This window comes from Podarcis gaigeae (assembly GCF_964106915.1).
Source record: "Podarcis gaigeae genome assembly, chromosome: 5".
In the NCBI taxonomy this organism is placed as follows: domain Eukaryota; kingdom Metazoa; phylum Chordata; class Lepidosauria; order Squamata; family Lacertidae; genus Podarcis; species Podarcis gaigeae.
In genome coordinates, this window is record NC_139681.1 from 59,414,850 (window position 1) to 59,427,651 (window position 12,802).

The 12,802-nt window shown below is 45.8% G+C and overlaps 1 protein-coding gene and 1 long non-coding RNA gene across 7 annotated transcripts in view; one reads left to right on the forward strand and one right to left on the reverse strand.

Moving 5' to 3' along the window:
• Nucleotides 1-3,302: 3,302 nt before the first annotated feature.
• Nucleotides 3,303-12,802, reverse strand: part of CRTAC1 (cartilage acidic protein 1) — a 43,230-nt gene continuing 33,730 nt past the window's right edge. For 4 of the 6 annotated variants that reach the window (XM_083740052.1, XM_083740050.1, XM_083740049.1 and 1 more), the window contains exons 15-16: nucleotides 9,443-9,568; nucleotides 8,567-8,925 (exon numbers count right to left, since the gene is read on the reverse strand). In XM_083740052.1, coding sequence (XP_083596178.1) covers nucleotides 8,795-8,925; nucleotides 9,443-9,568 — 257 coding nt within the window. In that variant the 3' untranslated portion in view covers nucleotides 8,567-8,794. Of the gene's footprint in view, nucleotides 8,926-9,442; nucleotides 9,569-12,802 lie in introns of all 6 variants that reach the window. The other 2 variants (XM_083740048.1, XM_083740051.1) reach the window with 2 other exon arrangements.
• The window catches only part of LOC310845270, a 112,814-nt gene continuing 109,586 nt past the window's right edge, over nucleotides 9,575-12,802 (forward strand). Inside the window, exon 1 of the long non-coding RNA XR_014564606.1 lies at nucleotides 9,575-10,743. This is a non-coding gene — a long non-coding RNA (uncharacterized lncRNA). The remainder of the gene's footprint in view (nucleotides 10,744-12,802) is intronic.

Sequence of the window (12,802 nt, forward strand, 5' to 3'; positions counted from 1 at the left end):
CAGAAACTGTCCTCCATCAGCCTCTTCCCCCCAAACAAATTTCCCCTTTCTTTCCCTTTAGGAACATTGGAATCTGCCTTATTTTGAGCCAAGCCACTGGTCTATGTAGCTCACTATTGCCCACACTGGCTGGCAGCAGCTCTTTAGGGTTTCTGGCAGGAGACTCTCCCGGTGTTACCTGGAGATTCTGTGGATCGAACCCGAGACCTTCTGCTTCCAAGGCACATGCTCTATCACTGAGCTATCCCCAAGCCAGGTGTCATCTTTTGATGGGGAAGAGCCACAGGTCCATGGCAGAGCATCTGATTTGCTTGGAGAAGGTCCCCAGTTCAAGCCGCAGCACTTTCAGGTAGGGCTGGGAACACACACCCTTCACCTGAACCCTGGAAAAGGGGAGTAAAATAAATTTTAAAACATTTATCTGTCGGTATAGCCCATTAGGAAGTATCAAAATTCAAACCCACAATGTTCAAAACAGCCAGAAAATTTTGTATACTTCTGGGATATTTCTTTGCATTTCATCTTTGCTTGTATAAGCAATAGAACAGTGCCAATCTGCTGCAAAAGAATCTTTATACTTCTTTAGATTATTCATTAATTTATCCACCCAAGTGACTCGCCAGCCCATCTTATACCAATTAGCTTCTGAGGCACTCTTTCAGTCCATTGAGCAACAACTTGCCACACAGCAGCAAGAATCTATCCAATTAAAGGTTTGGAATAGCCACCCCCATTGTTGTTTTGAAGAGAAAAACAAGTTTTACAGGACCAATTCTGGAGATTTCATCACTTACTGTCCAGTCATTTCAGGAATTTCTGCAAAGATCACAATCCAAAACTGCAACACATTTTCACAAGTCTACCACATATGCTGGAATGACGTTTGTATATCCTCTCTAACACAGTTTCAGTTAGTATCATGGACTGGCTGGAGGCAGAGTAATGGGAGGCACCAGCTGGGGAATCCCCAAGGGAACCCCCAGCGGAAGAAGGCGCAAAGCCAGGGGACTGGTGGTGGTCAGAGGGAAAAAAGGGAGCAGACTGAAGGGAGGGGGCATCGGAAGCTGAAAGGGTCAGAGGCTTTAGTGAGCAGGAGGAGGCTGTGGCAGAGAGCAGTCCAGAATCAGGCAGAGGCAAAGGCTGGAGAGGAGGGGAGCCAAGAGGCAGAGATCAGGCAGGCTGCTGCAGAAAGCCAGGGAGTCTCTGTCAGTATATGGAAACATCGCAGCTGCAAACAGCCAGATTGTTGACATCACATGATGCGCCTATCTGTGGGAAAGAAGAATTTCCCAGGAAGTTCACAGGCTTCTCAGAGCTTTGTGAAGAGTGCAATTTGAAACCTTCCATTTGCGCATGTTCAGGAAGTTTGTCTGACCTGCTAGAAGAACTGAACTGAAAGGACGTGTTTTTCTGTAGTGCTGTAATGTCAGAAATAAACATCATGTAAATAGATTTCTGACTTATTTTCTTTCCCCTGCGGAAGCAGGAGGAGGGGGTGTGCATTTTACCCACGCTTGGCAAAATGTCGCCTATCAAAATCTCCCTGGTCTGTCTGGATGTCAGCCAGAGGAGGTTACCGGTATGCAAGCTCCGAGGACAGCGAGAGGGGCCAGCCTCTGTGGAGGGGGCTTGCAAACTAACAGTCTCCCCCTCCCTCCTGGTCTCCCAGAACCCATGGAGGTATGAAAAGGAGCCTAGACAGACACGGCAAAGAAGTTTCAGGTTGCATGGGAAGGAGACTTAGGGAGTCCTTGCAACTGCCTCAATGGGGCAAGATCTACTGAAAAGAGCTGCTGTGCTCACTGGGCCTGTCTTCCTGAGCTGTTTGTTTTTTTGTATAAAGAATTAACTTCACGGACGCCTTGTGAGTTATTGTTTATCTGCTCCCACCTCCCTCCTTGACTATTAGATATATTCATTTGAAACAGTCTCATACCATTTCTGCACATCTTTTCATGTTCGTTCCCTCATACTAGATGATGCTGATTTAATGGGCAGCTTTAACCACATAGAATTCCAATAACTGCCTTAAGTCTCTTTTCCACAGGCTAGTTGGTGTTAGGTGGCCTGGGAGTGGCAGTCCATCAGGAGTGTGAACCTGGCATTGCTCTCACTTGCTTTCCATGGATCATTTGGTGTCAAGGCTTATGTAGGCTGGCCTTCCCTGCCCACTGCTTGCTGGACTACAACTCCCATCAGCCCTAGCCAGCATGGCCAATGGTCAGGAATGATGGGAGTTATAGTGCAACATCTTGAGGGCACTAGATCGGGGAAAACTGATGTGGATCTTCTGCTGTGCTAGGCCCCAGCCTCTCTGTGCCTTCACCAAGATCTCAGTTATTCAGAACTTACAGCAGTGTAATAATACATATCAGAAAAGCATGTGAACTAAGCCAGATAAGAGTTTGGGGGCTTGTAACACTCACCTCTCATTTAAAGTGGGTTTTATGAGCCCCCAGAGTTCATTTCTGAGCCTGGTATGGCTCACGAGATCTTCACCAGCATCCCTAGTCCCTGGTGGCTCTTGCTTGTTCAAGTTTGTGCCAGACTTCCCTGACAGGTGATCAGCATGGCCAATGATCTACTTGCCTGGGAGCCAGAATTCTTAATCCAAGCTTTCCCTTTGCTCTGCCTCCACCCCCAAAAGCTGATAGTTGGCATTATTAAATCTAGGAGCATTGACCACAGAGAATGTGTGCATAGGGATGCTCATTCATGGCCAACTGTAGCATGCAGGGGTATGGGGACTGGGACCAATACTGTGGCATGGATTGCAGCGATTCAGAGAAAACCTAAGTGTGAATTCTTTTTTTTTTTTTTTTACTTGAAATATTCTAACCGTGAGGTTGTAAAGCCCTACAGGTCTTCTGAAATTCATGTTTGTATCACAGCACCCTCAAGTGGTGAAGGATTTTAAGAGGCATAACCAGGGCTATACAGTATATATATATATATCAAATTCTAAAAGAGCACAGAATTCTGTACTGAGAACAGGATGTTTCATGTTAATCTCAGCTTTTGTGGTTTTTGAAAAATGAAGCCTCTAGCCCTTTTGGCTGTGAAGGTGTGCTGAAAAGCAACGTGGGCAATATCTGCTGAAATCTCAGGACCTGGAAAGGTAGCTGTATAAGTTTAGCAGCAGCAGAGGAACAAGTCTTCCGTGTTCTTTGCCCTTCCCTTGACTAGCAAAGGCAGAATAAATTATGCAAAATATAAATAATTGAAGAATGAATTATGCAAAATAAGAGAAGTGTACACATTCCCCCAACTTGCATAATTTATATAGATTGCAGATTTCGGCATTGGCACTAAAAATATTTATTTATTCAGTACACCAAGTCCTTGCCATAACCATGGATTATCTCCATGGAAAACCTTACATTATTTTAAATAACAGTAATAGCAATAATGTAGAACCACAGATTTCTACTTTTGAATGCCCAGTCTATGGATGAATCTCTTTTCCACCATGTTGGACCATGTTTACACAAACAATTAGAAGGCATAATAGAATAGAGACCCTTGATTCCAGGGTCGTGGGTTCAAACCCCATGTTGGGCACAAGATTCTTGCATTGCAGGTGATTGGACTATATGTCTCTTGTGGTCCCTTTCAACTGTAGAATTCTACGATCCTTGGAATATGGTGCAACAATATCCTTTATTGTTTGATCAGTGATTCATCATGACACTGGTTGTTGGTCCAGTAGAAGGTCTCACTAATTCTGTGCCTCTGTTCCTGTGGGACCAACACAGCAATAAACACTGCACAATAAATGCTGTAAATCCATATCAACTGTATAAACTATGACAGGCTGTGTTTGTGTTCAGAACAGTATGAATGGATAACTATTTTGTGTTGTGTTTTTAAAATGTGGTTCTATTAAAGGCCCACTCATCCCTTGATGAACGTAACATCAAGTGATGACTTCCACAGGTGAAACAGTCATCACAGATCAACCACAGCAGACAGAACATTCAAACTACCTAATATAACCCTGGGCACAATATTTTTCACACATTTATCTGAGAGCAATGAAGTAATATCAGTGAGTGATGAACTATCAAATGATATATAAGGAAGTGTGAATCCATCCTATGAATCTCTTCCATCCATCTGATCACACAAATGAGCTGCCGGAAAGGTCAAGACCCTTTGCCTCTGGGAAGTGGATACTCTTTAGTTTTATTGACTCTTGAGTCAGTGAGAGTTGTGCTTGCTATCGCCTTGTTTTACCTATCTTCCACATCAGCTTTATTTCCTTATTTCCCATCAACTTCCACAGAAGGCATCATCCTTTTCTATCTCCTAGAAAGACCAAACCTGATTTAGATAGCCCAATAGCCTGATCTGCTCTTCTGCAGCTACCAATGTACCTGGGGACCACGCTGATGAAGCACCAAAGGCTGGAGTCTAGGGTAAGGAGCGCCATTCAGTAACAGCTCATTGGAGTGTGCTTGTGTAAAAAAATGGCATCTGGCATTGCTTGTATGAATCTGAAGGAAGTGACCAAACACAGGCAGGTGCCTCAAAGGGGTTGTGTATAGTCCTGCTAACTTAGCCAGGAGTTTCTGCTAGACTCTGTCTTTATGCGTGGAATGAACTCTCTGGAAAGTGATAGACTCTCCTTCCTTGCAGATTTTTAAGCAGATGTTGGGTGGCCATCTGTCATGGATGCCTTAGTAGATATTCCTGCATCGCAGGGAGTTGAACCTTCAGGGTCCCTTCCAACTCCATGGTCCTTGATTCTTTGAGGCTTTAGCTCCTGTCTTTTTATTCCCCCTCCCCATAGGTCTTCAGAGCTAATGCTGTGGTGTTTAGTGCCATCAGCTGGGGGAAAGTATTCTGCAGTCCAAAGCATGCCTAGATGAGGAATATTCTACAGTGAAGAAGATGGCAGATATTAGGTAGGTATGAAGGTCCATTGCCTGGGAATCCAACACAATAAGAGGTGGGCAGGCCTGGGAACCATCACGTCCCTCAATTGCTGGCCTCTGTGTGTGTTAGCTGCAGAGTTGTTTGTGGAAGAAGCAGGGAATTATGGGAGTCATGTACCCCTAGATCTTTAGGGAAAAGGAATGAATGTGGCACCACAGAGTCTAATTTTGATGCACTTGACTATGATGTAATCCAAACATTTCTGAATATACATTACACCCTCCAGCAAATCATGTCAGGGGGGGGGATGTAACAGATGAGTTGGGAAGCTTGGGCTGACATAAGATAACAAATGGCCCTGTCATTTTGTAAACACAGTGCAGGATTTGATGTTCAGGATGATTGTAAAATGCTAAATTAGAGATGTAAGATCATGTGACATCACTGAAATGGTATTAGCATCTTGAATCTGATCTGAGGTGTGGACCAGGCTGCCTATTCCATAGACCTCCTCAGCTCAGTTGGCTGGCATAGATTTCATATGGTGACTAAAAGCAGTTTAGATCCAAGTGTTTGAGCTTAACTGGATTATGTATTTTGCTATTAGCAAACACAAATTATTTGTGTGATAATCACTGAACATTCCAGACACCGTGACAGTTTCTGCATAGGGGTCTGGAGATCTAGCAATACTATCTTAACCTTCCATGATGATTCACTGCCAGCCTTAAGCCTCTTGACAATCAGTTCCATATATATATCTCACAAAGCCAACATCTGCAATAAGTAGGAAAATTGTGTTGGAAGCCTGGAAATCTGAGAAATGACAGAAGTGATGATGATACCAATGTACTAGATTAGCTATAAATTGAGATAATTACATTATTCTTATCAGTTTTCACTCTTTCTAAGGTAAAATCATCTCAGTTGCAGCTAATGACAAACCTGTCTCCCTGCAGGCCACCTCTGTCATTGACCTGGGGACACAGGAGCCCCATGATAGCCAGAAGGTGGGGAGTCCTACACCCCTCTTGCTTTCATAACCCACTCCATCACAGAACCTGTCCAATAAAAGCTTTGACTGATGTACACTTGTGTTTCTGTGCTAGTGAAGGCTAGTGAACAGGGATCTGTGTTTCCCATTTGTTTCTCAGCTGCGTTCATGATGAGCCACCCCCTGCGGGGGGCTCAGGAGTTTTAGGGACTATTCCACTACCACACCCATATCAGGGCTCAGCGCCTGCATCTTATCCACCATCTGTCTGCTCTACCGCAGTCCCCCTAGTTACTGCTGGTGTGATAAATCATGCAGCTGGGCTGCATGGTGGTGAAAGATAAGGGGGTGGGGGGGGACATTGATATCATGGTCTGCTGGATTCTTAATCTGCAGACAGTGGCAATCAACCAAATGAACATGGGAGATGTAGCGGGATGAGATTAAGTGGGCTGGTAAAAATGACAGGCAGCCTAAAGCAGGTCAAAATCAGGCAAGTATCCAAAATGGGATATTGGTCCCTGCAGGGGTGGTGTCGGTGCTCACCATCCTTGGGCATCTTCCAGGGCCCTGGCAGGACCCACTGCTGCCATCTGTTCTGGGCTCCACTTAGAAGAAATAATATGCACCCGCCACCCTCTAAGCAACCACCAATCCAAATTCCTACGGCGTTACTGGTGTAGCATCACTGCAGAGTATTGTGGGAAACGAAGAAGACAGGCTGCTTGCAACATTGCCATTCACTGCTGCAAACCAGGGCCCTGACTCTTCCCCAGCAACTGATGCTTGTTTACCCAATAATAACTCCCTGAAGGATTCACCCTGGAGACTCACCTGTCAGAAAGTGCACAAAGGTGGGGGTTTTTAATACCCAAGGAATTGTTCCGCATACGAGATGATGTGAACATCAAAACGTCTTATATAAACTACCCACTGCTGACTGGGTTTGTAGCAAGAAGTTGTGCCTTTCCTTTCCATTTGCGATAATTCGGCTTGTCTGCATTTGTATAAATATATCCATATTTAAGCAAACATACATTTTTAAATATAGATTGCTCTGCAGTAGATCCTGCAAATCACCTGCTTCCGGCCTTATCTATTGATTAACTCGTTCACTACAGAAATATGCCAGAGCTGCCCAGAAAGAACTTGGAAGTTCTGGCTCCCATCAGTAACAAGGAGAGACTCCTCACCAAAGAGAAGATTTTTTTCCTGGTTGTGTGTGGCTCAAGCATCATTACTTGCCTGATTATAAAATAAGCAGTAATGTGATTGTAGCATTTAAAGCTGGGATTTAAGCACAGCACTAACATTCAAGAGCCAATTTCCTTTCTAGCTCAACCTTTTAAAAAATGGGTTTTCCAGCAAACAAGTGGAGATTGTTTTCTTGAGCTTGGTCTCCCAGGCGAAAGATTGTGACATTGTGATAAGTAGCCTGTCACAAGGTCAGCGTCACGTAGGAATTTTGTCTGAACGGTCCCTCAATAAATTCCACCTGCTCTGACTGCTGAAAGGTATCTCATACACCCTGCAGAGGACTGCTCTGTCACAAAACTCCTAGGTCAGTGATGGCGAACCTTTTAGAGACCGAGTGCCCAAACTGCAACCCAAAACCCACTTATTTATCGCAAAGTGCCAACATGGCAATTTAACCTGAACTGGTGCATAGTCTGCAGTAGCTGTCACTACTCTGACTCCTATTTAGCCCTGAAGAAAGAACTACCTGGTTACCATATTGCACAGTATCTGAGGAATTTGTGTGAAGTCCAGGCAAGCTCTCTCAGCGTTTGCATTGAAAGAGAAGATGCATATAGATCTTTTTCCCGTTCATTAACCCAACAATTACCCATTCTCAGCACCGTTGTTTGCCTTCATGAAGGTAAGGGTAGTTAATATGTTTTTACAGCACCACCATGAGACTGGGGTTGTCTTCTCTAGGAGCTACTCATCTTCTCTGTTAGGATAAAATACTTGTTTCTGCAGCAGCCGGAGCAGCTTTTAGAGAAAATAAATTCAACAGTGTTTTCCTTGCTCCCTCGCCCTGCCCTGACTGGCCCCTATGCAGGGCATCCGGTGTGGCCCTGGGCGCACCCTCACCCGCTGCACTTGGCTGTGGTTGAGCTCAGTGAAGAAGTATGCCAGCAAGTGGGAGGCGATCATGGCATGGCGAGGCCGGTGGGGCCTGGAGCCCTGGTGCTGGCTGAGGGGCAATGAGGACGGGGCAGAGGCGGCCCTGCCTGCCTACCTGGCACTAGAACAAAGTGGCTTCTTTAGGCTTGCCAGCGATTCCATCCTCCCCTGCTGGCTCCCGCATGACACGCCCTGCCCGGCGCCTCCCATTGGTGCCGGGCAGGAGAAGGTGGCTGCTCGGCTGCCCCATTTGAGCTGAGGATTCTACACGCTGACCTTGCCTTCTGCTGGCTCTGTGCTGGGGCAACAGCACACGTGCCCACAGAGGGACCTCTGAGTGTCCCCTCTGGCACACGTGCCATAGGTTCGCCACCACTGCCCTAGGTAGCATTTGTTACATTGTGTTGAGCTAGGAAGTCATTTTGGACTGAACTCAAGAATGCTTTGCCTGGTCCTCAGGCTTACAAAGATGACTCCACAGCAGGACTCTCTGAACTTTGTTGCATTGCAAAACCTGGGCAAATAAACCCTGAAGTTCTTCACGAGAGTCAGGAAACAGCTTTATTATTATTATTATTATTATTATTACTCAAGAAAAGCAAGGAAAGGGTGATTCGGTTCTCCAAACAGATCCTAGTGGGTTTGCCTGGAGGAAGTGGAATCACTAACTCGGGGGAGAGAAGTTATCCTTTTTGCCATACGGAAGCTGGGCGTTGTCTATCGCACGAGCCACTAATGCCGGGCATGCACTCCAGCTGGCAGCGCCCACAGTGGAACACCATTGCCACTGAATCAGTTCTTCACACAGCGCCGCCTGTCTGCCCCCAAGAAGAAGCCTTGCTGGCAGTGGCAATGGAAAGAGCCAGGCTCATTGTGGCAGATGTGATCACACGGGGCCGGTCTTTCTCTGCACTCATTTACATCTGAAAAACAGAAGGAAGAGACATATTTCACCCAGCGGGAGGAGCAGATGCCAGCGGGGATTTCAACGGAGTGCCCAACAGCAAGGATAACCAGCTCCTTGGAGCCTACTCCTTGCAGCTGAAAAAATGAAAAAATGATGCCTGCAGCAAACTGTTACCCTACTCCCTACTGCAAGAGGTAGTCGCTGACCCAGCTCTTCCACAGTTTTGTGCCATGGAACACCTCAGAGAGACCTAGAAGAGGACATGCTATGGCAATGCCTGCCACCATGGAAGGTGTGGTGGTCTGGCTCATTGCTTGCAGACTTTTTGGAGCAACAGCTACTGGCCTGCTCAGCAGATACTGGCTACTATTTTTTAAAACACACACACACACACACACACACACACACACACACACACACTCACTCACTCACTCACACACCCCAAAATGTATATACTAGTTGTTTGTACTAAAAGCTTGCAGTGGTTTACAAAAAGGATTAAAATATTAATAAAAGACAGTTTAAAAACTTACCCAGGCACTTGTTGGCATCTTGGGGATCAGTCTTGAAGCCGGGGTGGCACTGGCAGGAATGCCCACCCTGTGTGTTGACACAGACGTGGCTGCAGTTATGCAGACCATAGGTGCACTCATTTATGTCTGGGCAGAGAGGAAGGATCATAGTGAGCGCAGCAGTGGTTAAGTGTTCCTGTTCACACACGTGTCTCCAACCTCATGAGGAGACCTCATGGGCACCTCTCAGACAGCTATTACCACTGGGGGAAACATGGTTAGATTCCCATTCCTGATACCCTCAGGGTCAGCCTTGTAAAAAAGTGCCCAAAATTCCCATGACCATCACCAGCCCCAAATTGCTGGGTGGGGTGAGGTGGTGGTGGTGAAAACCTGGCCATGGCAACTAATTATGCAAACCTCATTGGGGCAGCAAACCTTTGTGACAGATGGCTCAGGTGGCACCCTATATTTAGCCATTTAGCAGGTAAGTGAAGCCTCGAAAGAGATTCAGAGGAAAGCCATTTTGCACCTAGTGGACAGTGAAGCAGTTTTATCAAGAGCATGAACTGTGCTCTATTTCCAAGGAGATGATCTGAGAGACTATCCAGGCACCAGCACTTAGCAGGGGAAAGTGGTGTTTCCTCATGTCCACTACTCTGGTGTGGGGAAGCTTGCAATGATAGGCTTCTAGTTCTCTCTTTTTCTCCTCCAGAGGGCACCAGTGTCCTATCTGATTGTTGCCATCTGGATATGCAGCAAAGAAGCAAGAAAAGGCTTGGTCACTCCTTCAGGTTGTGCTCTCAAACTTATCTGACCAAGTGACATGTCTACTTATTAATTGATCAATGGAAACTCTATGGAACCAGAGCCCAGGTGTCCAGAGTATGTGACTTTCGCAACAGAGCAAGGGGGTGATGCAGCAGATCGGGATTCCAGCCTCTACTCCAGCTGTAGGTATCTCAGTGCCCCTGCTGGGTCAGGTGCACGGAAAACAAGAGCCCCTCAAGAGTTCAGTTCCCTAGAACTAGGCAAGGCACACAATCCAGACACATAGCTCACGGAGGCACATAATACCCAAATACACATTTGAGCATATGGCAAAGAATGATAAGGTGTGACATGGCCAACACTTATCAGCACCCTTGTGTGGCACATCAACGTTCACTCACATTTCTGGTTCATTCAGGCATACACTTGTGAACATGTGACTCACACGGCATATATGTGGACATTGTATTGCCACTGTTTATCCCCTGAGTCTGCTTCCAATCAAACTATCATGGGATCTACAGTGGTACCTCGGGTTACAGACACTTCAGGTTACAGACTGCTAACCCAGAAATAGCACCTCGTGTTAAGAACTTTGCTTCAGGATGGGAACATAAATCGTGTTCTGGCGGTGCAGTGGCTGAAGAAGGCCCCATTAGCTAAAGTGGTGCTTCAGGTTAAGAATGCATCTCCAGAACGAATTAAGTTCTTAACTCGAGGTACCACTGTACATGCATTTCTGCTTCTCCATCAGCAACATAGTGGTATGTCAATTCTCTCTCTTTCTTTATTTTAGACATATCTGAGGACTTACCTTTCTAAGAAATATGACCATATAAATGAGCAGCAAAGACCTCTGAGGGTTTAAAATGGGGCCGGAAGCACAGGATCATGGAGCTGGAAGGCACCTAATGGGCTACCAAATGGCCGATGTCTCCAATCTGGATTGGAACCTGTGCTCTCCCCAGATGAGCTGTTCAGAATCTGGAGCCCCACATCAAACCAATGCCTTCAAGTTACAAGAAAGGAGAAAACTTTCTGACAGTCAGAGCTGTTCGACAGTGGAACAGTCTCCTTCGGGAAGTGGTGGACTCTCCTTCCTTGGAGGTTTTTAAAAGCAGAGGTTGGATGGTCATCTGTCATGGATGCTGTGGCTGAGATTCCTGCATTGCAGGGGGTTGGACTAGATGACCCCTGGGTTCCTTCCAACTCTACCATTCTATGATTCTGTGATTCTTCCCACTCTCTACACACACTGTAAATAAAGATTTCCCAGATTCAAATCATCCCTGAACAATTGCGTCCAGCCTTTTTAGCTTCCTGCCCAAGACGTATTTCAAACTCGGTCTTTAGGGCAGGTAAACACATACCTAGTGCGTAAGACTGGGTGGGAGATTTTTTAATCAGCCATGATGTGGAGCTCTTGCTGCCCTGCCTCCTCTTTGCCTCTTATTTACTACATTTCTTGTGTTAGTTTCACTGATAACAGTGATGGGGAAGGTCAGGGATAGGAAGAGACGAGGGTGGGGTAGAATCATTAGTTATGTACACACCCTTCTGCAAAATTGCCCTGTGGACTCACAACTGAATGAGTCCTCAGCAGAAATGCAACACGCAGCGCATGGATAAAAGGGAAGCTGTTCTGACCCTCATGAAATGCAGCAAATAAATGATGTGCTGTAGCAATGGTGCTTTCTCTTGGCGACACCAGACTTTGAGGCTTGCTGTTCTGTGGCTTAGTCTGGCCAAATCGATCAGCTCCTTCTGTACAGGTGAAACGGTTGCAGAGCAAAAGCAGTTGTGCTTTTCAAGAGGACAAAGGCTTCACAGCAGTGCAAGGCCAACTGAATTTCCCATCAGGAAGATGTGGCTCCTGGCAACAATGCCAGAGATGGGACAGGACTTCAGGCAAACAAATAAAAGCTTCAAGAAACAGGATCATCTAGAGGAGAGCCCCAAGAGGTCATGATATCTTGGATTTGATTCTACATCATATTGGAGAGAGGATTGTTAAAGCTGAAGAACCACAAAAGCTTTGCATTCCAGAGGACAGAAGTAGACCTAATGGACTTAAATTACTGCGTGGTAGATTTTGGTTGAACATTAGGAGAATCTTCTCAGTGCTAAGAGAACTTTGGCAATGGAACTAATCATGTCCAGTGGGGATTGGGCCCTCCTTCCCTAGACATGTTCTAAGAGGCGGCTGAATGGCTGACTGTTGGGATTTTGGGTTTAATTTTGATGTAATTTTAGATTTCCTACATCAAGTAAGGTGTGGGGATTCTGCTAAACTGCAGCTCCCATCAGCCCCAGAAACCATGGCCAATGGCTAGATATGATGGGAATTGTAGTTAAGCAGAGAGCAATCCACAGGCTCCCCACATTAGAAGACAGCCTACAAGACCCCTTCCAGTCCTAGGATTCTACGAGCAAAAATAGCAAATGGATCTGTTCTCTCTGCAAGAAGCATATTTAGGCTGCAAATGAGACAAAGATGTATGGAATGAAATTCTGAAACTGTATCTCTAGAAGCAGGAAGAGTAATGTCATTAGTCAAAAGAGAGCCAGATAAACTTATGAAGGGTGTTGAATGAGAAGCATCATCTTAGG